The sequence below is a fragment of the Schistocerca serialis genome, chromosome 3, assembly GCF_023864345.2.
Source record: "Schistocerca serialis cubense isolate TAMUIC-IGC-003099 chromosome 3, iqSchSeri2.2, whole genome shotgun sequence".
NCBI classification, from domain to species: domain Eukaryota; kingdom Metazoa; phylum Arthropoda; class Insecta; order Orthoptera; family Acrididae; genus Schistocerca; species Schistocerca serialis.
Window position 1 is genome coordinate 216909843 of NC_064640.1, and position 25021 is coordinate 216934863.

At 43.6% G+C, this 25021-nt stretch overlaps 1 protein-coding gene across 3 annotated transcripts in view; it reads left to right on the top strand.

The window, feature by feature from the left end:
• Window positions 1-25021, top strand: part of LOC126469945 (ubiquitin-conjugating enzyme E2-17 kDa) — a 94604-nt gene that overhangs the window by 20192 nt on the left and 49391 nt on the right. For all 3 annotated transcript variants that reach the window (XM_050097352.1, XM_050097351.1, XM_050097353.1), the window contains exon 2: window positions 218-298. In XM_050097352.1, coding sequence (XP_049953309.1) covers window positions 218-298 — 81 coding nt within the window. The remainder of the gene's footprint in view (window positions 1-217; window positions 299-25021) is intronic.

Consider the following 25021-nt stretch of genomic DNA (forward strand, 5'->3'; position numbering starts at 1 on the left):
TTCCAAATTCAGTCTGTTCCTTGATAAATCCATCATATCCTTTAAGATTGCGTACAATCAAAATGGTTAATATGCATATTCTTTGGAGTAATAAAGATTAAATGGAGAGTTAACAATGCAGCAGCTGTGTCATTCTGACTCTGACTCTGGGTTGGGTAGGGGGGGCTACTTACTATGTTCAATAAAGCTCTTAACGCTCGTTGTTCTTGTATTTCAGATTACAGGAAGATCCTCCCACTGGTGTAAGTGGAGCTCCAACTGACAATAATATATTGATCTGGAATGCTGTTATATTTGGGTAAGTTTGTTCAGTTAATGAAGACCAATCACCGTAAACTTTTCCTTTTTTAAAATTAGAATGTGTTTCTAAGGATAAACTGATGAACATGGAAATTTTAGTGCACTCAGTATGCTATCAAGTTAAATTTAAACCTGTCCAAGGGCTAGGGAACCATAATGCGTATGTGTCTCAGTTTTAAACACTGAGATGTTGTGCACTTCAGCTAGGCAGTGTGTTTGATTAAAATCTGTCATTTTGATGTTACACTGATCTTGATACTGGTGAGGAGGAGGAGGAGGAGGAGGAGGAGGAGGAGGAGGCCACATGTATGTGCTATGGTTTCCAGTTCCCAGTCTGAATGTATTTACTAGATAGAATAGCCTCCATAAGACAGCCTTCCATATGGGTTTTTAGCGCATGTTTTCAGTCAGTTGGCTGTGTTTGAACAAGAGACACCATCCAGGATATGGCTAACATATTTCCAATCATATCGAGAAAATTACTAAGATGGCCAACCGACAGCCCTCCCAAAATCTTGAGAGGCAGTGTCTCACTATTTTCCACATGATTTCTTTTTGTTTTAATATTGTGTAGGTGACATATTGTCAGTCAGTTTTTAGCAATAGGAATAGATTGCTCAGTTCTCACTTTTGTGTGTGATAGTAACTTTTTGTTGTTTGCAATCAGTAGCATGAAATGTCTTGTAGAATTCTTCTTATTTGTGCACGATTTTGCAGTGTCTTGTTCTTCTTCCAGTCTTAATAACAAAACTTGTCACATACAGCGGATGATGATAAAGTGGAGACTGCTGCCAGTTTCAACTTATTGTACTTTAATCCTACCAGTCTAACTTTTAATACACTGGTAATGTTTGTGAGCCTATTGTCTGGTCCAAGGCCTTCTGCTCCTGGCTTACCCGTGGGTGGCTGTTTCAGCAAGACCAGTATGTCATATAATCTTACTGTAACAAATGAGCTGGGGATGTGGTTAAACGCGAGTCTCACAGTTGGGAGGAGTGATGTCGAAATCTCATTCCAGCTATCCACATTCAGGTTTACTGTGGATTTTCCTGCATCAGTGAAGGATAATGCTGGGATGGTTCCTTTTAGTTCCAATTTTAACTGATACTGACCACTTAGTCATTAGGAAGTATGCCTGAAAATTTCAAAGGATTACAGATTACAATCATAAATACATTATGATCTTGGACCCATATTAACATCCTTTTTTATGTTGCGCAGTGAGCTTTTATTGTCTTTACCACATCACAGAAATACTAATATTGTTGTTTTTTCTCAGTTGAACAAAATTCCATAACCAAGGAGACCATTGGGGATTAGTGCAAGGTATGATCTTCTGGCAATAGATAAGAATCAAATCATATTCTTATCCTATCAATGGACACTTTTTGGGCCATTCCACCAAAAGTGAAACTAGACTTGTAAAAAAAACTTTTAATCCTTAACTACTGCAGGTAAAGTTGTTCCAAAAGAGTTCGAAGTTGTCTACTCTGTATAAAATACACATGAAAACACCGTAATTTCTTTGTAATTGGTGATGAAAATCCAGGTATCCGCTGGTATGAAGGCAAGCTCTTGAATAACAGTTTCAGAAGGAAAGTTTTCTACAGTATGTTCTAGTCAATTTTGTGCATTTTTGTTTGTAAAAATTCTGTAGTGCTTTTATTACTAACAGGTAAAATTTCATTGTTGAGCTCTAATGAAAACATGCATTTTAACGCAACCAAAAATGTAAATTTTACTGTCCCATCCTGTCACAATAAAACAAATAAGTTCGTATTAATGGAAAATATTAAAGACATTGTTGATGCAAATGATTTGCAAGTACAAAACAAATGGGGAAAATGGTATACTAACTAAATAATCAGTGATCCAGAACTTTAACTTTCAAATCAATTTTTTGTAACTTGTCCCATCACAGCTTAAAAGATTGTTTGAAGGAACTCAGAGAAAGGTTAATTATTCCCTAATTTTAATCAGCTTCAAGTTACTATTTTCATAAATTTAAAAACTTTTATAAACGAAAGAAGTTAAAAAAATTCTGTCTCTTAATAAATGTTTGATATTTGTTAGGTTGTGTCATTTTTAAAATAGTTCTTCAATGAAGAATAAACCCTAGTGTGGTTTAAGTGATAACATTCAGTATTATAATAAAGTTATATATCATGGTAGTGAGTTTGTGGGGAAAGGCATTGCTGAAGGAGCTGGTGGTGTATTCACATGAATGGTATGGCATACAGTTTTGAGTGGAAAATATCAGGCTGTAAACACAGTGTCCTTTTATGAGGTTGTCTAAAATAGAGAAAGAGAATCAAGTTCGGCAACATTTAGTTCTAAGGATAAGCTTGAACTTCACTCCTTATTTGATGCAGATTTTCATGATATTCATACAGTATCTAATTACACAATAATTTAGAAAGAGCATTCCATTGCCAAAAATTATTTTGTGTTCAACTTTGTTTTAAGGAAAATTACAACAGTGATTCCTGATCACACTGTAAATTATGAAGTCAGGGGTCAAATAGGTGAATAAAAGAAAGAACTTCATATGGTTTCTTTTGTTGTTGGTTAATTTGCAACCAAAAAGTCAATTAAGCAGTATGTAGGAAGACTTTTAATGCTGTGTGTTAATGAACAAGAAGTGACCTCCTTTAGAAACAACACTGTAGACAGTAAATGTGCTTTTGAAGCTGACAATACTGCTGGGGCACCGTCTGATATTCTTCAAATTTGTGACAGTTTTTCATTCTCTGGCTTGGACATTAATGTTGTTTCATACACGGGCATATTTTCATTAAAATTTAAAATTTTCATACTTGTTCATGATTGAAACCAATATTTTCAAGATAAAACAGACTAAAATGAAATTTATGTGTTGATAAATTTATCTCGGTGTAAGACAAGTTGTTCAGTACCTTCACAAAAAATGTTTACAGCTATGTATGGAACCATGAGTGTACCCAAGAATGTGCCTCTTTGTCCAAAGCAAATAGACAACTGCGAATGTCTTTCTTCAGGGCCCCAAAAATATGGAAATCGCATGGGGGCGTAATGGAGGATTTGTAAGGGTGTCCCAGTGAAACTTCTGCAACATAATCAAAACAAATTTGGGAACATGTGGGCCTAAATAGCAAAACTTGTCTGCTATTTTTAGTCTCCCATTGCCTTTTCTAATCCCCTCACCACTGCATGACTTAGGCTACACTCCATTACCTTTGTTTACTTTCTTTGATCCCTTTAGGAGGCTCACAACTATTTCGTTAATACATACATTGTGAGCATGGGGACCAAAGCTATTGCAGCACCTAATTCATTTCTTATGCTACAATATCCCATCTCTGACTATCCTTTCTTCTTTTTCTCTCTGCTGGTGGCAGCCTTTGATGTTGACCTGGCTATTTCCATAGGTTCTGCTTTCCTTTGTTGACATCTTCATTTATTTTCTTTGCATCATTTTTTGGCTAAGTAATTTTGGTCTCTTTTCTGGGTTTGACAACCATTTTGAAAATTTTTTCTGTAGTTTGGACCAACTGGCTAAGAACACTAATTAGCGCTTACTGCCTACAATGTTGTTGACACTCTGCGCACAATAACTGCACAGACTCATATATGTGCTTAAAAGACAATGCAGTAGCCAATCCGACATGGTGGGGTCATTTTGTACCTTTGCTTTAGAGCTCCTTGACAACACAAGTATCACACTTCTGACGCTTGAACTGCTAGGTCCCTATGCTTGCCAAGGTGTAGATGTGTCACCCTGTGACATCCCACCCCTACCCCCACCCCCAATGAGGCTTCAGCATCTTTTTCCTTCCCCTTCGGGTCCGGGGTAAGAATAGGCCAGAGGTATTCCTGCCTGTCGTAAGAGGCGACTAAAAGGAGTTTCAACCGTTTCGGCCTTTCATGTGATGGTCCCCCTTGGGGTTTGACCTCCATTTTTCAAAATTCTACAGAAGTACGAGCCTTTTGGGGAAGGACGCCTTACATGGTGTACCACTGGTCCTCAGTGCACTAAGTCCTTGGCACTCAGCATTGTACCGGTGTTGTAACCATACCCACTATTCCTCAAATTGGGCCTAAACGCCTGATGGGTTGTACAAGTTACGCCCATAGTGCGTCCCCATCTGCACCTATGATCATGATGGACTTTCCATGGCACCAGAAATCCAGCACAGTAGCCAGCCCGTTGTGGTGGGGTCATCATGTACCCTCTAGGTTGTAGCCCCCTGACAACACAGGGATCGTACTGCCGATACCTGAGCTGCACCCTCCCCACGTCGGCCAAGGAGTAGATGCCCGTCTCCTTGGGGCATCAGGACTCCCGGCAACGGTCATCCTGCCAGGTGGCCCTTGCTGAGGCTGGGTGGCGCTCGTGGGGAGAGCCCCTGGTCGGAGTGGGTGGTATCGGGGCGGACGTTTCGCAGATGAAACGTCAACACGTATCAGGTCGCTCTGCGGCCGAGTCTTTCAAACGGAAAGGTACTGTCTCTAGTTCTGGTTCTCCTGCCCTTTCCCCCTTGGCCACTCCCTGGGAGGAGGGACAGGCCCGCCGGCTTGGGGCGAAGTACTTCCCCCGCTATTTGGTCTGTTCTCGAACCGATGGGGGGACGTTCGCCACCTCCAAGCCCATGTTCTTTATTCAGCACATTGAGGACATCTTCGGGGAAATCGAGGCTCTCAGTAAGATGCGTTCGGGGCCCGTTCTTATAAAGACCACCTCCGCCACACAGTCGGCGGTGCTCCAGGCGTGCAACTGCCTAGGGGATATCCCAGTGTCCATTGTCCCGCATCTGGCACTAAATAGGACGTAGGGGGTTATTTTTCATCTGGACTTCCTGCTGCAATCTGATGAGGAGCTCAGGGCCAACCTGGAGCGCCGAGGCGTGCATTTCGTCCGGCGAGTCCAGCGTGGCCCCAAAGTCCGTCGCATCGACACCGGGGCCTTTATCCTCGCCTTCGAGGGGGACGTTCTCCCGGAGAAGGTAAAGGTGATGTGCTACTGGTGCGTCGTGCGACCTTACGTCCCGCCTCCTATGTGCTGTTTTCGGTGTTTGCGCTTTGGGCACATGTCGTCGCAGTGTGAGGCTGAGCCCCTTTGTGGCGATTGTGGACGTCCTCTTCGTGAGGAACATACATGCACCCCACCACCTCGGTGCGTTAATTGTCCTGGCATCCACTCGCCTAGATCCTCAGACTGCCCCGCATATCAGAAGGAGAAGAAGATGCAAGAACTCAAAACTTTGGATCGTCTCTCTTATTCTGAGGCCAGGAAGAAGTATGACCGCCTCCATCCTGTGCCGCTGACCATTTCGTTTGCCTCAGTTGTGTCCACTCATTCCGCGGTATCCTCACCCCTATCCTGTCCCCCCTCCACCTCCTCCCCCAATCCGGGGTCTCTGCCTCCGCCTCCCAAATCCCTCCCTTCCAATTCCTCCTCCCCTGTGGCCCCCGCCCCCTCTGCCCCAGGGGCCACCCTTCCTCCTCCTCCTCCTCCTCCTCCTCCTCCTCCCCCCCCCCCCCCTCCGCCCCTCCCCCCCGCCGCCTGAGAAGCGATCCTCTTCACAGGCGTCCATCGGGGCAACGTTCCGGACCCCAGCTTCCGAGGTCCGGCGTTCCAAAACGGACCCCGCGCGTGAGGACCTTCTTCGGGTCCAGCCCACCACCCCTGTGCCTCCTCGGACTTCCAAGAAGGCCCCCAAGAAGTAGTCTCTATCCCCCTCTCCACCCCGGCGCGTTTCGTCTGACGCTCCATCTGTGAGTCGCTGCTCCCAGCCGTCCTCAGTTTCGCCGGGACGCTCTGCTGCCAGGCGCTCAGCTGGCCTCTCGTCGGCAAATGATGATGCCCCTCCTACACCACCAGGGACAGTGGCCGCAGCTGGCGACAACTCGATGGAACAGGATCCGCCTCCCACCGGTTGTAGCGTTGTTCCCTCGAAACCTGGTCCTCCGCGGCCGTCGAGGTGACCAGCTCTTCCCCCGTCTCGTTCCCCTTCTTTTTTGACTAGCGATGGCCTTGTTACATTGGAACATAAGAGGTATTCAATCTAATCGGGATTAATTACAACTGCTCCTCCGCCTGCACTGTCCGCTCGTCCTTGGTCTCCAGGAAACCAAGTTGCGCCCGACTGACCGTATTGCCTTTACCCACTATACCTCGGAGCAGTATGACCTCACCCCTGTGGACGGTATCCCAGCTCATGGTGGGGTCATGTTGCTCGTTCGGGACGATGTCTATTACCATCCCATCCCATTGACCACCCCACTCCAAGCAATAGCTGTCTGCATTACTCTTTCTGCTTTTACTTTTTCAGTTCGTACCATCTACACTCCATCGTCATCCGCTGTTAGTCGGGCTGACATGATGCACCAGATAGTTCAGCTTCCCCCGCCGTTTTTATTGTTTGGCGACTTCAGTGCCCATCATCCCGTTTGGGGCTCTCCTGCATCCTGTCAAAGAGGCTCACTCTTGGCGGATGTCTTCAACCATCTCAATCGTGTCTGCCTCAATACTGGCGCCTCGACTTTCCTCTCGGACTCTACTCATACCTACGCCCACTTGGACCTCTCGCTCTGTTCTACCACTCTTGCCCATCGGTTCGAGTGGTATGTCCTTTCTGACACCTATTCGAGTGACCACTTCCCCTGTGTTGTTCGTCTCCTGCACCACACCCCATCCCCATGTCCTTCGAGCTGGAACATACCGAAAGCTGACTGGGGACTTTACTCCTCCCTGGCGACCTTTCTGGACCACGATTTTCTCAGTTGTGACAGTCAGGTCGAATACCTCACGGCTGTTATCATCAATGCTGCCGAACGTTCCATTCCTCGTACTACCTCTTCTTCCCGTCGCTTTTCCGTCCCCTGGTGGAACGAGGCTTGTAGAGACGCTATCCGTGCTCGACGACGTGCTTTACGCACCTTTCGCCGCCATCCTACGTTGGCGAATTGTATTGGATACAAACGGCTCCGAGTGCAATGCCGTAGAGTCATCAAAGACAGCAAAAAAGCTTGTTGGGCCTCTTTCACCAGCTCCTTTAACAGTTTTACTCCCTCTTCTGTCGTATGGGGTGGCCTGCACCGGCTGTCGGGCATTAAGGCCCACTCCTCGGTACCTGGCCTGACCTCAGGTAATGAGGTCCTCGTTGATCCTGTGGCTGTCTCCAACGCCTTCGGCCGGTTTTTCGCGGAGGTTTCAAGCTCCGCCCATTACCACCCTGCCTTCCTTCCCAGGAAAGAGGTAGAAGAGGCTCGGCGACCTTCCTTCCACTCGCTGAATCTGGAAACTTATAATGCCCCCTTTACTATGTGGGAACTCGAACGTGCGCTTGCACTGTCCCGGTCCTCTGCTCCGGGGCCAGATGCCATTCACGTTCAGATGCTGGCACACCTTTCTCCGGCGGGCAAAAGCTTCCTTCTTCGTACCTACAATCGCGTCTAGACCGAAGGTCAGGTCCCCAGGCGTTGGCGTGACGCCGTCGTTGTTCCTATACCCAAACCCGGGAAGGATAGACACCTTCCTTCTAGTTACCGCCCCATTTCTCTTACAAGCTGTGTCTGTAAGGTGATGGAGCGCATGGTTCATGCTCGGTTAGTTTGGATTCTTGAATCTCAGCGGCTACTTACCAATGTCCAATGCGGCTTTCGTCGCCGCCGCTCCGCTGTTGACCACCTTGTGACCTTGTCGACATTCATCATGAACAACTTTTTGCGAAGGCGCCAAACGGTAGCCGTGTTCTTCGATTTGGAGAAGGCTTATGATACCTGTTGGAGAGGAGGTATCCTCCGCACTATGCACAGGTGGGGCCTACGCCGTCGCCTGCCCCTTTTTATTGATTCCTTTTTAACGGATCGAAAGTTTAGGGTACGTGTGGGCTCCGTATTGTCCGACGTCTTCCTCCAGGAGAACGGAGTGCCTCAGGGCTCCGTCTTGAGCGTAGCCCTTTTTGCCATCGCGATCAATCCAATTATGGATTGCATTCCACCTAATGTCTCAGGCTCTCTCTTTGTCGATGACTTCGCGATCTACTGCAGTGCCCAGAGAACATGCCTCCTGGAGCGCTGCCTTCAGCGTTGTCTAGACAGCCTATACTCATGGAGTGTGGCAGATGGCTTCCGGTTCTCTGAAGAGAAGACGGTTTGTATCAACTTTTGGCGATATAAAGCGTTCCTTCCGCCATCCTTACATCTCGGTCCCGTTGTTCTCCCATTCGTGGAAACAACTAAGTTTCTAGGGCTCACGTTGGACAGGAAACTGTGTTGGTCTCCGCATGTCTCTTATTTGGTGGCCCGTTGTACAGATTCCCTTAATGTCCTCAGAGTTCTTAGTGGTTCATCTTGGGGAGCGGATCGCACTGTCCTGCTTCGCTTGTATCGGTCCATAGTCCGATCGAAGCTGGATTATAGGAGCTTCGTCTATTCGTCTGCTCGGCCATCCCTCTTACGCCATCTCAACTCCATCCACCATCGGGGGTTACGTCTTGCGACCGGAGCCTTCTACACTAGTCCTGTTGAGTCTTTATGCTGAAGCCGCCGAATTACCATTGACCTACCGGCGCGACGTACTGCTGTGTCGGTATGCCTGCCGGCTGTTGTCTATGCCCGACCACCCCTCTTACCAGTCCGTCTTCACCGATTCTCTCGACCGTCAGTACGGGTTGTATGTGTCTGCCCTGCTGCTCCCCAGAGTCCGCTTCCGTCGCCTGCTTCGACAATTGGATTTTGCCCTCCCTACCACCTTCAGAGAGGGTGAGAGCCCGACACCACCTTGGCTCCAGGCTCCGGTTCATATTTATCTCGACCTCAGCTCACTCCCGAAGGAGGGTACTCCGGCTGCAGTGTATTGCTCACGGTTTGTCGAACTTCGCGCTCGACTTGCCGGTCACACCTTTATTTACCCCGATGGCTCCAAAACTGACGATGGTGTCGGCTGTGCCTTTGTCGTCGGGGCCGCCACCTTTAAATACTGGCTCCTCGACCAATGTTCGAGCTTTACGGCCGAGCTTTTTGCTCTCCATCAGGCCGTTAAGTATGCCCGCCTCCACTGCCATTCATCGTATGTACTCTGCTCTGACTCACTCAGTGCTCTTCAGAGCCTTGGAGCTCCCTATCCGGTCCATCCCTTGATTCAACGGATACAGCAGTCCCTCCATTCTTTCGCTGATAATGGTTCTCCTGTCAGCTTTCTGTGGGTTGCCGGACATGTAGGAGTGCCTGGGATTGAGGCTGCGGATGCTGCAGCCAAGGCTGCAGTCCTCCTGCCTCGGCCAGCCTCTCATTGTGTCCCGTCATCTGACGTTCGTGGGGATGCTTGTAAGAGGCTTGTGTCATTGTGGTGGGATGCTTGGTCATCCCTCCAAGGAAACAAGTTCCGGGCAGTAAAACCGCTCCCAACTGCTTGGACAACCTCCTCCCGACCATCTCGGCGAGATGAGGTCCTTCTGACCAGGTTGCGGATTGGGAATTGCAGGTTTAGCCACCGCTACCTGCTGTCCGGTGACCCAGCCCCGCAGTGCCCTTGTGGTCAGGCATTAACAGTGCGCCATGTTTTATTGTCGTGTCCCCGCTTTAGTCAATCTCGTGTTGTCCTGTCCCTGCCATCTACTTTACCGGATATTTTAGCTGATGACGCTCGAGCAGCTGCTCGTGTTCTGTGTTTTATAACTTTGACTGGCTTGTCCAAAGACATCTAACCTTTTTACTTATTTTATCTGCATCTTTGTCAGGTCTTTCTGGTGTCCCCCCCTCCCCTTGAGTTTTACTCCATGTGCTCTAACAACAGTGACTGGGTGCTAATGACCTCAGTAGTTGAGCGCCCTTAAACCCCACAAAAAAAAAAAAAAAAAAAAAAAAAAAAAAAAAAAAAAAAAAAAGCATCTTTTTCCTTCCGTGCTGCATGTCTATCCTTTTGCTGTTCTTTTCCTCTCCCTTGGGGAACATGGCTGGACTGTTTTTGGAACTGTATTCTGCAGTTTCAGTAGTCAATATCGGAATACTGTCCATTGTTTTTCATTCCTTTTTTCTTTCTTCATTCATCTTCTTCTTTCCTCTTTCCACTTAGGTGTTTGAGGTCCCTCTTTTTCTTCTTCCTCCTCTCTGTGTGCTCCTGAAGGCCAACTCGCCCATGTGGCACATAACATGTGACTGAGTAATGTGTAATTCCCAGCCCCGGGTTGGCAGATAGGGTTTGTGTGTACCCCCTGGTACAGGCCAGGCCAGGGAGGGGTGATTACCTGAGCTGCTATCTTCCCAAATTGCCGATTGGTCCCTCTGTCTGGTGTTCGGGATGTGTGACCTGAGGTGTGAACAATCACCTAAGGTGGGTGTGCCCCCCTTCTGAAGGCGGCCACCAGTTGGAAGGAGTGCACCACTGGAGATGCTGGCAAATATGGGGATTTTCTTGCAACGAGCCAATGATCTTCAGTCACCGGCTACAAAATGTAAATATAAATGGGAAGAGGGTAATGATTGAAAGACCCTTCCAGCTGCACAACAGTTCCTCGTGGTTTCATGTACTGAAGACTGTCAGTCTTTCGCTACGGTAAATCCATTTATTATTCAGAAGGGTGTTGATGCAGTTGCTGGCAGTGTGAAATCTTGCACTCGTTTATGCAGTGGCACTTTGCTTTTATAGACTATAGTTCAATTCTTTTATCTTGGCGGCTCGCGCACACCCGCCCAGACGCAGGAGATTGCTGCGTTGCCAGTTGCACACGACGCACGCGCCAAGAGAAGCAGCGCCATAGTATAGCATAGTTCGCAAGCTTATGTTTAGGGGGGAGCGCGCAGTTCATGAAGTAAAGCCACCACGGCCGCATTAACCCTTTCGCTGCTACAAAGACGTGCTCCCTGCATTCCGCGCTGTGCGCGATTTTGTCACTGCACTGCTCGCCTGTGCAGACAGATGGTGTTCCCACTAGAGATGGGGGATCCGCTCCTGAACTAATTCATAGAGTTGAATCTTTCAAAGGAGTGAACAATCAGTGATTCAGAAAAAAAGAACGGTAGCTCCAAACGTTTCCCACAGCAGAGAGAGAGAGAGAGAGAGAGAGAGAGAGAGAGAGAGAGAGAGAGTGTCGGAGCAGGCCAGTGGGGCCTCTGCTGGTCAGAGCACACTGCACGCCACACAACACAGCCAGCGCCGGCCTCTACCCTGCTTCTGCCTTGGCTGCCTGCATTGTGCAGTGCCCCATTGGATTTTGTGTTTCACATATGCCGTGCCCTCTCTGTGCTTCCTCTGCCGCGTGCAGTGTCTGGCGCACCTTAACTTAGCATAGCACTCCGTCGGCGATCGTTTCAGTCGCATGTCCTGCCCTCTGGGCAGTTGATGCGAGCAACAGGACAGAGAGCCTCCTAGCGGAGAACATAAGAACTACTTGCAACAACCTGCTCGCAAGAGAACGGACGATTTGTCTCCGAGCGGGTGAGTGGTGGCCATTCACTGCTCCCCCCACCCTCGGAACTCGCCCGCTCAACGCTCACCCCACTGTTCTCGACTCTAGCCAGAGCGTTGAGCAAAGCAACTCAGGTGTCACTCTGGTCTCTGCGGTCTTAGCTCACGCAGTAATACAGTTCGCGGCTTGACCTGCTTGACTTAGCGCCTCTGCATCGGAGTTCGTCTCTGCTGGATATTGTTCTTCGTAGTAACACCATTATGTATATTACATAATTATGTTATGTATACATCATTTGTTTTTATTTTATTTTTATTTGTTTAAACTGATCAGATTAGGTTCCTGACGGCTCCTCTTACTATAGGATTTTTTATTATGGTCACTCGAATTTACACATTAATTACGAGCGAACCGATAAACGTATAGCAAAAGTGATACACCAATATTTTCCTTGTTTTATTCTGCGGAAGGCTATATGCAGCACTTTGGTCTTACAGTCAAATTTATATATTTTTTTCTTATTGTAGTACGGATTTTGCGATTTTAGGCGTCTTCGGAAGGAAATGTTCACTTTAAAAATATATGGCTTGCGATGTATTTGTACGAGGTTAATGAAATTTTAATACATTATAGCCAAATATATTGTTAATGTAAATCTCAAGTCACAACATTTTCCGATCACCCAAAAAACCACGACAGTGCAAAATAAATCAACAATCAAAAACTTTGTCATATCATGGAAATTTCAATAAACAAAACAAAATTCTTACTCATTATCTGTGTTACTTCAAAATAGGATCAAATAAGATCAAAATAGAGTTGTAGTACTGGAATAAACCAAGTTTAAAGGGCACTGTGCCTTCCATTTATTTTCTTTTGTGAATGAGTGGTGAGTCATGAAAAAGAGCTAGTTCATTTCAGGGAGTGAACAGTTGTGATCCGATCTCTGAAAAGAACAGTTTTGCCCATCTCTAGTTCCCACTGCTTTGACACTCTTATCATTCGATTCCACAAAAACTATTTGGCCCAAAAATTAGATTTTTACACATCTTCTTGACTGATACCTTCCCCCCATAAATGACTTAATTTTGTTTCGATGTTCAACGCAGTTATTATGCAGCATGAAATATAGTAAACCATTGCACAAAATTTTGAAGAGTTTGCAGAGGTAAAAGTCCATAGAGTATACTTTCCGAATGGTCGATTTTAGTTGCCACAATGTTGAGAATGAAATGTGGGCAAGATACGGAAATTTCATATAAAATTTACTTTATAACAATATCTCATTTAATTTAAGTACCACATATGTGTCGTATGTAATATTGAGAAATATTCCATCTTTCGCGACTGTAACAAAAGTTTTATTTACACTGGGCACTTTTGGCTTTATTTTAAAGCACTTCAATCAATCAAAAGGAAGTAGACAAAATACATTAAACAAAACTGTGGACTTACAAAAACATTAGGACTTGAATATATCGTCTATCAGTGAAGTGCTCTGAGCCATGTCAAATAGAATTTTTGTGTGTGGCGCACACAAACAACATTTATTTGCTAAAACACTGATTAGCCAACACAAACGTTGAATATTGTTTTACCGCAGCACAAAACTATGAAAGGTGACTTGGCAGTGGAGGAGACAAAATACTGTCCACTGAAGATGCTTCAAAAGAGAGAAACGTGTCTGGTCTAAATAAGTCGCTTATTACAGTTGCAGAAGAGGAATATATTTTAATACCATTGGTAAAACTGCGACTGTGGAACAAAAACAAGAAAGAGAACATGAGTACCATTGTGTATGTGCCATACCTTTCATTGATTGAAGTGCTTTAAAATAAATCCAAAGGCGTCCGGTGTAAATAAAACTTGTATTACAGTCGCGAAAGAAGGAATATTTTTCAATATTACACACGACACCGATGTGGTACTTAAACGAGATATTGTTATACAGTAAATTTTATATGAAATTTAGGTATCTAGTCCACATTTCATTCTCAACACTGTGGCAACTAAAATCGACCATATGGAAAGTATACGCTATGGACTTTTACCTCTGCAAATTCTTCAAAATTTCGTGCAATGGTTTACTACATTTAATGCTGCGTAATAACTGCGTTCAACATCAAAACAAAATTAAGTCATTTATGGGAGGAAGGTATCAGTCAAGAAGACGTGTAGAAATAAAGTTTTTGGGCCAAATAGTTTTTGTGAAATTGAATGATAAGTGTGTCAAAGCAGTGGGAACAGCATGTGTCTGCACAGGTGAGCAGTGCAGTGATGACAAAATCGCGCACAGCGCGGAATGCGAGTAGCATGTGTCTGAATGCACTTTCTTGAAATTTCTAGTGCTTTGTCTCTTCATTAACCCTTTCTCTGCTGCAAACGAATATAATTCGTGAAGTAAGGCACTTCAATATTGTTTTTAAATAATGAAAATATTAAGCACCGCACAAGGTTTGAACTCATAACCTTTCGTGTAGAAGCTCAACACCTTAACCGTTACGCTAACGCAGCTCGCCTAACTACAGAACGCCATGAGGACTCTAACACGTCACGCAAAATACTGACAAACACTGTTGGTTTGACTATGAATTACTCACGCCTCGTTGAAGTACAATAGGAAATAAACAATTACCGCTGATCTTTATTGCGAAAAAGCGGTTCGTGAGATTGATACAAACACCTTTCCTTGCTATCGCCTGAATTAGGAGTCTTATTGCTTGTTTGATTTAATTAATTAAGAGAATATGAAGCAGTTGGTATAAATAATGCTTTTTCCAAACTTTCTATAAAAGTAAGTCTGCTATCAAGACATTGCTTTTGTTCTATTACTTTATTTATGACTGAACGTTTCTAAAACTGAAGACACTCGTCCATGCTCTGAACTGCAGTCCAGATCTGGCAACGTTGTTCTCTGTTCATTGGCTGACTGTGTTTTGTGACATCAGATGCGCAGAACGAACCTAAACTCGGCCGCCAACATAAATGAACGCGCACTATAATTTTGATTCTCAAGCAAAACTACTGCTTGTAGCTTCACTCCTCCGTGGCTATCCTGTTTGTGTCGAGGCCCATTGAATGCTGAAGTCTTCCTGTGATGTTATTTACACTAGGCTGCTCGATAGTCTGACCGAGGCAGAAATTCAAATGTAATTTTCTGATGAGGGTGTCATTGCAGTTCATCGGGTGATGAAAAAAGTTGATGGCTCCTTAGTGTCCACATGCATTCTTTTTCTTACTTTTGATATAGAGTGCTTCTTCCATCAAAGATCAAAGTAGGTTATGAAATTATCACAGTGAGACTGTATATTCCAAACTCAATGCGCTGCTACCAGTGTCATTGTTACAGCCACACTCGAGAATCCTGCCTACACCCAGCCAAATTTGTAACCTGTCATAGGGATGCTCACAAGGGCAATTATCTGCCTCCTCTGCCCTGCTGCATGACCTGAAATGGCAACCATGCTGCCGCCTCCCGCGATTGTCCCATGAGTGGGCTGTACAGGAGATCTGGGTGAAGGAAAAAGTGCCTTATTTGGTCGCTCGCAAGTTGTTGGCTAGTTGGAAGCCCTGCGTTCTACCATCTGGCACCTACCATACTGTTCTTGCTACGCCTCACTCCACGGATGACATGACTACGCAGATATGCAACCTCAAATTTAGCATCACACTTGTGAAATTGCCGAGCATCATGGTAGTGTCCCCATCTCCTCCTCCAGTTGTGGAACGCGCCACCAGACTTTGGCCTCATGGGGCAAAGTCACCTGCTGCACAACTGGCAGCCCAGAAAGGACAGAAGTAATGCTCCCGTGAAGACTTCCTATGCCTCTCGAGCCACCCAACATCTGAGTCTTCCTCTGCCAACCAGAAAGGCTCTAAGAAGCCAAAAAATGCAGTCTTCCCCTCGCTGACTTGCAGATCCCCTTTGATGGTGTCGCCACGTGATACCCTCGCCCACCTGATCTCCATGTCACTGGTGCGCACCACTAACCGTTTTTCTGCCCTGGACTCCACAGGCACCGACAGAAGAATGCCGGCACTTCTGTAGACCTTATGGAGCAGGATCCTCCTGCCTCTGTGCCCTGTAGCAGCGAGTCTTCAAAGGCTGGCATTCGGCAGCCTCCCCTTCATTTTTTTCCTTGTCACGATTCTCTTCCAATGGAACATTCACAATCTTTAATCCAACAAAGAGAATTTACGGCTGCTCTTAGATTTGCAGCGTCCACTTGTTCTTTACCTTCAGGAAATAAAATCACATCCTCACGGCGGCTTTGAGCTCCCGCATTTTTCACGGCCTGTTTTTACCTTCCCTCTGAGGATGGCATTCCATCTCATGTGGGAGTCATGCTGCTCATACGAGATGATGATCATAGTCAACCCATCTCCCTGACTACCCACCTCCAAGCTGTTGCAGTTTGCCTTTTCCTTCCTCACTTGACCTTTTCCCATTGTCACCAGGGCAGATTTACTCCAGCTTATTGGGCAGCTACCTAATCCCTTCCTGCTGCTTGGTGACTTTAATGTGTGCCATCCCCTTTGGGGTTCTCCCAGAACCTGTCAAGAGAGGTGCCCTCTTGGCTAATCTTCTCACGTTAACCTCTTCTGCCTTAACACAGGAGCAGCCAGGTTCCTTTCAGACTCCACACATGCCTATTGCCATTTGGACCTATCCTCTGCACTGCCCAGCTTGCCCATCATCTCAAGTGGTCTGTTCTGACACATACTTGAGTGAGTGACCATTTCCTGTGTGCTATCTGTTTGCTGACACCTATCCCACCTACGTGAACACCCACTCTTTCATTCATTGAAACTACAATATTCCTGATGCTCTCGCTTGATAGGAAACTTCCTTTGTCCTCCCACGTATCTTACCTGGCAGCCCGCTGTATGCAGTCCCTCAATGCCCTATGTGTACTCAGTAGTACTTCCTGGAGAGCTGGTCAAACCACCCTCCTCCATTTGTACCAGACCCTTGTCCATTCAAAACTAGACTATGGGTGCTTTGTTTGTGCATGTATACATCCGTCCCTCTTATGCCCTCTCAATACTATGCACCATTGTGGCATCTGTTTGGCCACTGGCACCTTTTACACAAGCCCGATTGAGTGTCTGTACGCCTAAGCTGCCGAGCTACCCCTGCGACTTTCTGCTCGGCAGATACGCAAGCCATTTGTCTGCCATGCATGGCCACTCATCCTATGCTTCCTTCTTCGATGACTCCTTTGATAGCCAGTATGGGGTGTGTACCTCTTCTCTGTTACCTCCCGGAGTTCACTTTTGGCTCTTTCTCCAGCAGATTAACTTCAATCTACCTGCCACTTTCCCAGTGTGTGTGAACCCTTCACTACCTTGGCTTCGTGCAGCTGTCCATCGCCTTCAGTTTCACATCCTTCACATTAGTACCTTTGCGTACACTGATGGCTCTTGGACTGACTGTGGTGTCAGGTGTGCCTTTGTCATTGGCGCCAATGTTTCTTGTTTGTTGCTTCTGGAACACTGCTCAGTTTATAGCAGAGCTCTTCAGCCTGTATCAGGCTGTGCAGTACATCTGGCGACACAGGCTTCTCAGTTGCGTCATCTGCTGAGATTCTCTTAGTGCCCTTCAAAGCCTCTGTGTACTGTACACCATCCATCCCTTAGTGCAATGGGTGCAGGAAAGCTGTCGCTTGCTCACTCTTCATGGACCAATGTGATGTTTATGTGGGTCCCTGGTCACGTTGGTCTGACAGGAAGTGAGGCCACTGACGCTGCTGCCAAGGCTGAAATAGGAGAACAACAGGAAGATGAATTGGGAGAAGGTTACTCCAGGGATCCTGGAGGCGCCAAATCTCCCCACACAGATTCTGAGCCAATGTTCATTTATGTTGCCTTGTCTGCTCTAGTGACATACAGTGGTACTGGGATATGGCTGGTCTTCCTGATCCTTTCATACCTAATCAGAACAATGGCACTGTAACAAAAGTATAATGGATACTGCCATCATGTGCTAGAACTGCAGCAACTTGTTTCCCTTTATTTTGCAGTCTTTATTGCCCTCCAGGAAACCCACTTCAGTAATGACCCTCCTCCCCCCCCCCCCCCCCCCTCCCGCCCAGCGGGTCTGGGGGTTAGATGGTCCCCTGTAGGGTTTGACCTCCATTTTTCAAAATTTTCCCGAAGAGTGAGCCTATTGGGGAAGGGCCCTGTACATGATGCATAGTGTCCATCATGTGCTGAGACCTCCCACACCCTTCGTCGACGTGGATCTGCACTTCCACTCATTCTCTAGCTGTTGGGCGAGGTGACCCTCCTGGGTGCATTTTCCTTCATCCTTTGAGCAGTATCTCTTTCTGTGCTGTCGATGATGAGGGACTTATTAGCTCGTTTGCACCTGATATCCAGCACAGTAGCCAGTCTGTTCTGGTGGAGCTGCCATGTACCCTGTTGGTTGTAGCCCCCTGACCACACAGGAATCGTTCTGCTGATGCCTGTGCCATTAACTGCCCACATATGCCAAGGAGTAGGTGCCTGTCAGGCTCTTGGTCGGAGTGGGTGGCATCAGGGTGGATGACTTGCGGTTAAGCGTAGTAAATCATCTCTTGCTGGCTGTCGAACACCAGCAGTCTCTAAGTGTTCACGGGCTCAATTCAATTCACAGAAGTGCATACAAAAGAAAATTTGATTACAATAAACTTAAGATGGCATTAAGGAATGATAAATGTGGATCAGTACACAAAGCAACTGATGTGAATGATTAACATTTTGCTGTCCGCACGTCTCATACAAATTTATTTGCTTGGCAGCTGCAGCGCTAATTCAGGTTACTTGGCTTGTCGCCGGCCACTTTTCACCTTTCCGTTGAAGACAAGCTTCAAACACATTGACTTTTGCGCGCTTTAATTTTTCTGGAAATCCTCTATTTTGCCGTATCGTTCCACAAACTCAAATTTTCTTTTCAAGTAACTTCTCTGCAAGTCCTACACTGTTATAATAAATATCCATGTAGAGGTGATGCCTCTTTCCATAAGGAGGTGTCAATAGTTCCATCACAGCTTTTGCTAAAGGTTGTCCAGGGCCGGAATATATATTGAATGAGGAAATGTATCCTGTACTCGAATAGCACAGCATCTGAATGAGTATGCCATATTCTGCAATTTTCAATGGGTTGTAAACTTTAAAATTTAACTGTCCACGTCACGGAATCATTCCTTCATCAATTGAGATGTTTTGACTTAGATTAAATGTTTCTTTAAACTTTTTGAAAAAATAATCAATTATGAATTGCACTTTCAAAAACCGGTTGGCGTTTTCCAGTTTATTGTTGTCAGAAAAATATAAAAATGATATTTGTCTGAATCGGTTGCGGGACATCATTTTGTGAAATATCGGTGTGTCTATCAATGGAATCGTTGACCAATTATCCTCAATCCTTGCTTTTATACAGTTTCCATAAGGATAGCAAGCCCAAACCATTTTCTAAGTTCGGGTCCCGTAACGTCGACAAATTTGGCATTTTTTTTTTTATCCAGGTTCCTCCTATTGCAACTTTGACCGTAATACTTCTTGGTTTCGTTGCTAATATATTCAAATAGTTTGAACCCAGTATATAATTCTACGATATCCACGATGCTCTGTGTATCTTTAGGAAATATGTGTGGACCCAGAGATCGTTCAAATTTATTATTGGTCCTCAGTAAATTGTAATCTGCCCTCTTCGTCTGATTCATCCGAATCAGTTGGCAATCATGGCGTTCGCTGAATTCTTCTTGGATGTATTTTACTATCTTCCAACGATTCTTCACTTTCAATTTTTTGATATGGGTCAATCCAAATGAAGTGGTCCAGTAAAAATTAAGTTGGTTGCTTGACCGTTTTTAAATATTTTAAATTTTTTATATGTGATTACCATATAATTGAGAAGTTCAAAACAGTTTTTTAAAAAATTTACCTTTCACCTTTACTGAATAGCTGCCATTTTCATTTGTAAGCGCGCAATGATGATCCAGTTTAGAGACATTAGCAAAAATATGAATATCTCTGCACTGGGTTAAGTTACAACATTGCAATTGACGTGACTGTTTTTAGGAAAGTGTCCTCTACAACATTGTCTATTATACAAAATACCCTAAATTCAGAAATAACCACTCAAAATTACAAAAATTCATAAAAAATTAAGCAAACATTTGTAAGTGTTCTTGCTCTATATGAGGCTAGTAGTGTATGATATCTAACTATAGGAAAAAAAAGACTCTCATAAATCACTCCTTGTTTGTTATTTTTGAGTCTAAAAAGTGGATTTTTGAAAATTTGGGTACCAAACTTTTGGAAATTATTTTGACTGGTTATTTTTGAATTTAGGGTATTTTGTGTAATAGACAATGTTGTAGAGGACACTTTCCTAAAAAAAGACATGTCAATAGCAATGTTGTAACTTAACCCAGTGCAGAGATATTCATATTTTTGCTAATGTCTCTAAACTGGATCATCATTGCGCGCTTACAAATGAAAATGGCTGCTATTCAGTAAAGGTGAAAGGTAAATTAAAAAAACTGTTTTGAACTTCTCAAATATAGGGCAATCACATACAAAAAAATTAAAATATTTAAAAATGGTCAAGCAACCATCACTGGGCAACTTCACATGGATTGACACACATCCAATGTCTTCTTCCCAATCGGCCAAGTCTTGCAGAATGTCAGACAAGACGTTCATGCATTCATCGTAAATAATCATATCGTCTCTTTCATCTGCCATGATGAAAGTGCAAAATTACTTATAAAAACAAAAAAAAAACCTTGTTGACGTGTGTAACTTACTGTTACGCAAGCAAAACACCAACACGATGAAAAAGATACTAAAATGCTGTCACCGGCCACTGTGTGATACTATGATCATGACACCACTGTGGTGTCGCCGGCCGATGACCGCTATTTTGCGCGCGATACCACTGTGGTGTTACCGGACGGCAAAGTGTTAATGGGAAAATTTATGTAAGCTATTCAGTAGAATTTTAAATGAAACATGTCCATTAATAAAAGACATAAACAAAGCTGTAAATCATCCCTTGCAAAATCACTGAACATTCCTTGACCACCTTAAAGCTCAGAAATAAGACTGTCAAATACACAACTCCAGTTGTGTTCGTAAAACAACCAGGAAAATAATGTATAAGTAGTTTGGAAAGAGCGAAATCGTGAACACAACAGCCTAACGTTAAAAGAAAATGATGAAATAATAAATGACATGAAAGAAGTGTGTGAGAAATTCATACTGAAGTTTAATACAATTGAAATACATGATGGGGAACCAAATTTTAAAGTTATAAACATTAGCAATTTTTTTTTCAACCATGGTATTACTGAAGGGGACCTAGAAATCATTTCAAACTTCAAACTAAAATCACTAAGCTGCTAAAAGAAGCTTCTGATGCTCCTAATAAATACATCCCTCTGACATGGGGAATTCCCTGGTCTCTTGAAAGTCACTGAAACTCTACCAGTGTATAAGAAGGGAATAAAAACTGACAAAAAACAAAAAAAGACCCAACAGGCCAATATTGTTAGCTTCAGAACTTATCAAATTGTAGAGAAAGTAATATTAAATCAATTTGAGGAATATTTAATCAAACATAAGCCACTCAACAATCTACAATATCGTTTTAGAAAAAGAGGATCTACTGTAACAGTAGTAGAAACTTTTATTCATGAAATATTAAACAGACTGGATAAAGGAGAAAAGGTAGTAGTATACACTTTCTTTATATGTGTAATGCTTTAGATACCGTGAATCATACCATTATATTATATAAATTAGAAGAATACGGTGTGAGAGGAGTAGCCTTACAACTGCTTACCTCCTGTTTGAAGAACAGGAAACAGTGTGTCAAGTTAACTTATTTTTAGAATGAACAGTAGCGAACATCTAAATCAACTTGCAGGATACTCCAATTTGGTGTATGTCAAGGAAGTATATTAGGGTCTTATTTGCTCCTTGTATGTGATAATGATTTAACTGAACCACAAAATTGCAAGGTCATGAGCTATGTTGACAACCCATCCTTTGTCAGCTGGGGCTGTGATATGCAAACTACTGCCAACAGTAGTGAAATCAGTTACAGTATTCTGTAACTTACCATACTTCAAATAAGTAAATAAAAAGAAGATAATGACGATACAGTTAATGGTTAGCTATAATCTGAACATAAATTGTAGGGGAAGCTATGGTTAACTGTACCTTTTTTTTTTTTTTTTCCTTGAAATTTTACTTAAAGAATGGTTTTCTTTTAAATTTTTATTTGCGAATCTGGAGTAAAACATAGACCGTCTATGAAAACTATGGGTGCTTTCATTTGTGCAGCGTCTCACATTTTACAGAAGTGGAAAATAACTTTGACCCTACTTTTTGGATCATTTAACCCCAGTGGCTGGGTTAACTGAACCATATGACAGGATTGACAGGATCTCTCGGTTAACTAAATTAATTGCAGGACTCAAAATATAAAAAATTCATTGCAGCAACATTAGTAACAATGCTAAACACACCTTTATGATTATATTAATGAAAAAATTGTTGAAATAACAAAACTATTTCACAATGAATCCAGTGACATCAATCGAGAACCAAGCTCTAGTGCCATTTGTTGGACTGGGTAGTTTGCCAATTATTTCATTTGAAGCAGCAAAGGAATCATCTTCTGCAGCTCCAAATTTTGTAGTTGAAACAATTCTTCTAAAAAAATTACTTCCTATGTGTCATTGTACATTTCAGTAACTTGAGCAACATAGTAGTGAGCACTCATGGCAGTTCTCCCTTCTTCTTTGACTACAGTGAAGTCCCCTTCTTCATTGTTTTGATATTTTCATCACTGCTTGTGTGCAAATCACTATCAGAGTAATCAATGTACTGGACATGACCAGCATCTTCAGGGCTGCTGCTGCTCTCTTTGAATATTTGGCATTTGACAGAGGGCTTCACTTCCTTGAATATATGCTTTTTTGGCCTCTGCTCTGATTTTTTGTCTTCTGCTGCTGCATCTAACTGTTGTTTATTTAGTCCAATGGTAAGGAACCGTGGATTTTCCTTTCTTTCTATCTCTTGTTTTTCTTACACCAGTCTTAGATTATGACCAAACTTCTGCATGATTTGTAATTTCTGTTTGCTGACCTTGTCTGATGTCCAAGGATAGTACACATTGTCATGTGCAAGTTTGCTTGTATCTTCTGCCATTGAGTGATCTGCTGTTTGTTGCTGAACTTCTTAGAGATATGTCTGTTACATATGACGACAAAAAAAATCTTGGTCGGTAACTATGTTGGATTTCAATACCATAGACATTGAAGTCTTTCAAGATGGTGGAGACAGTAAAAGCCAAATGATATGCTATACCTTAAAGGCTATGATGTCTTATATGGTAATTCTGGGGGCACTGGCAGGTGTTCCTCTAGAATTCCTCATTTATATTCATTCATGAGCAACTTTCTCCCACCTTCATTTTATCAGAAATCTTCAAAATAGCAGGAAAATGGCTCCATTCACAACTTTTATTTCATGGAGTATCATAAAGCAATAAACACTTAATTTAACTTGAACAAACAAAATTGTGTAGTATTAGTAATTAAAATCGTAGGAGAATTTGTTTGATATGAGAAAAAATTAATCTTACTGGTGGTTTCGACATTTTTATATTTATCTGCATATTTAGGTAACATACAGGAGCCACATATGGTCAAGTGGTACATTCAACCTAAGACAACAGCTTTATGGTACCAAAAAATAGTTTTACCTCTTCAATTGTTAATTAATGTGATGTTCCAGTTAACTGGGTTCAGTTAACCCCAACCTTCCCTACTCCATTTACACCTCCACATGTGTATACAAAAAACATAAATTTTTGGGTATTATTGTTGAGGAACACCAAACTCTTTCCATGAGCCCATACATCATATCTGTAAGAAAATCAGTCCAAGTGTGTGTGTGTGTGTGTGTGTGTGTGTGTGTGTGTGTGTGTGTGTGTGTGTGTGTGTGTACTGGAATGGATCTTAGCGTTCCTCATCCACAGTACCTGTATGTAAATATATTTTTTGTGCTGATACAGCTGCATCTTCAGTATGATGGTACTGAGACACGGGGTGGGGCACCAGCAGTCTATACAGACACACAGGCTTTTTAGACTACCAAATGAGCCAGCCGGAGTGGTAGCTAAGGTAAACAAGAGAGTGCTTTGTAAAGAAATTCTCAAATATAAAATAATTACCATCTACTCTATGTGCATCCTGCAAGCAATCATGTTTGTGAAACTAAAGCCAGAACATAATTTAACAAACAGTAATGTACATAACTAAAACACATGGGGAAGGGAAAACTCTCACAGAATTATAAGTAAAAAAGGAAGGAAGGAAGGAAGCTGCAGACCTTAGTCCATACGTGTAAGTAACAATTAAGACTACTGCCTGATCTCAGAATAGCTGATTTAAATACCTTGGAGAATAAACGGAAGCATTTGTTAACAGAGAAAAGCTGTTACTTAGAAGATTTCAAGGTGCAATTCCTCTTCGTAAACAGTGTGTATTGCCATAAGTTTGTTTTTGCGACAAGAAACATGACGATTTCTGATCTGATTTTGTAAAAAAAATTTAAAAAAATAAAAATAAACGAGACTTTCTGATCATTGAGATAAATTACTGAGCGAAATGACACAGTTGTAAGATACAGGACTTCCATTTGAGAGGATGGCAGTTCAAAATACTGCCTGGCCAATCGGATTAAGGTTCTCCATTGTTTCCCTAAATTGGCTGGGGTTGGGGGGGAGAGGAAGAGCTGATTTCCCCACACTCCCTCCTGGGGTCTGCCAGTACACTGGGCACAGGCATACTTAACGTGGAGCCCCCCTGAACTGTTGGGCTCATAAACACTGCCAGTCTTCTGTTACTGTGTGCTCTGACCATGCTTCAACAACTACCATGGAGCACAACAGTGGACCATTGTATGATGTTTTGGAGAGCATGTGGTGTTGGCTTAACTTTCTATATGGCGGAAAAGGTATGAAGCTCAAAACAAAACTGTCAGTCGCAAGGTATGCTGTGCGCCAATGGAATGGGTGGCTTTTGAGGCAAAGCAGTCGTTATCAGGCAAACTCTGGGAAACTTGCCATACCTTAGACATATAACTTTACCCAAGCATGCAGGCTCTGCTTGGCTGGGCTATATAGATCCCCAATTGTAATTGACATCATCATGGGATCTCACAAACACAAAAACAAATCTCTAAATGCAAACTATGCCAATTACAACATGGCACAACAGTTTCATAATGCCTTTATTGTGATTAATTGAAGACGATTTTTTTGAGAAAGT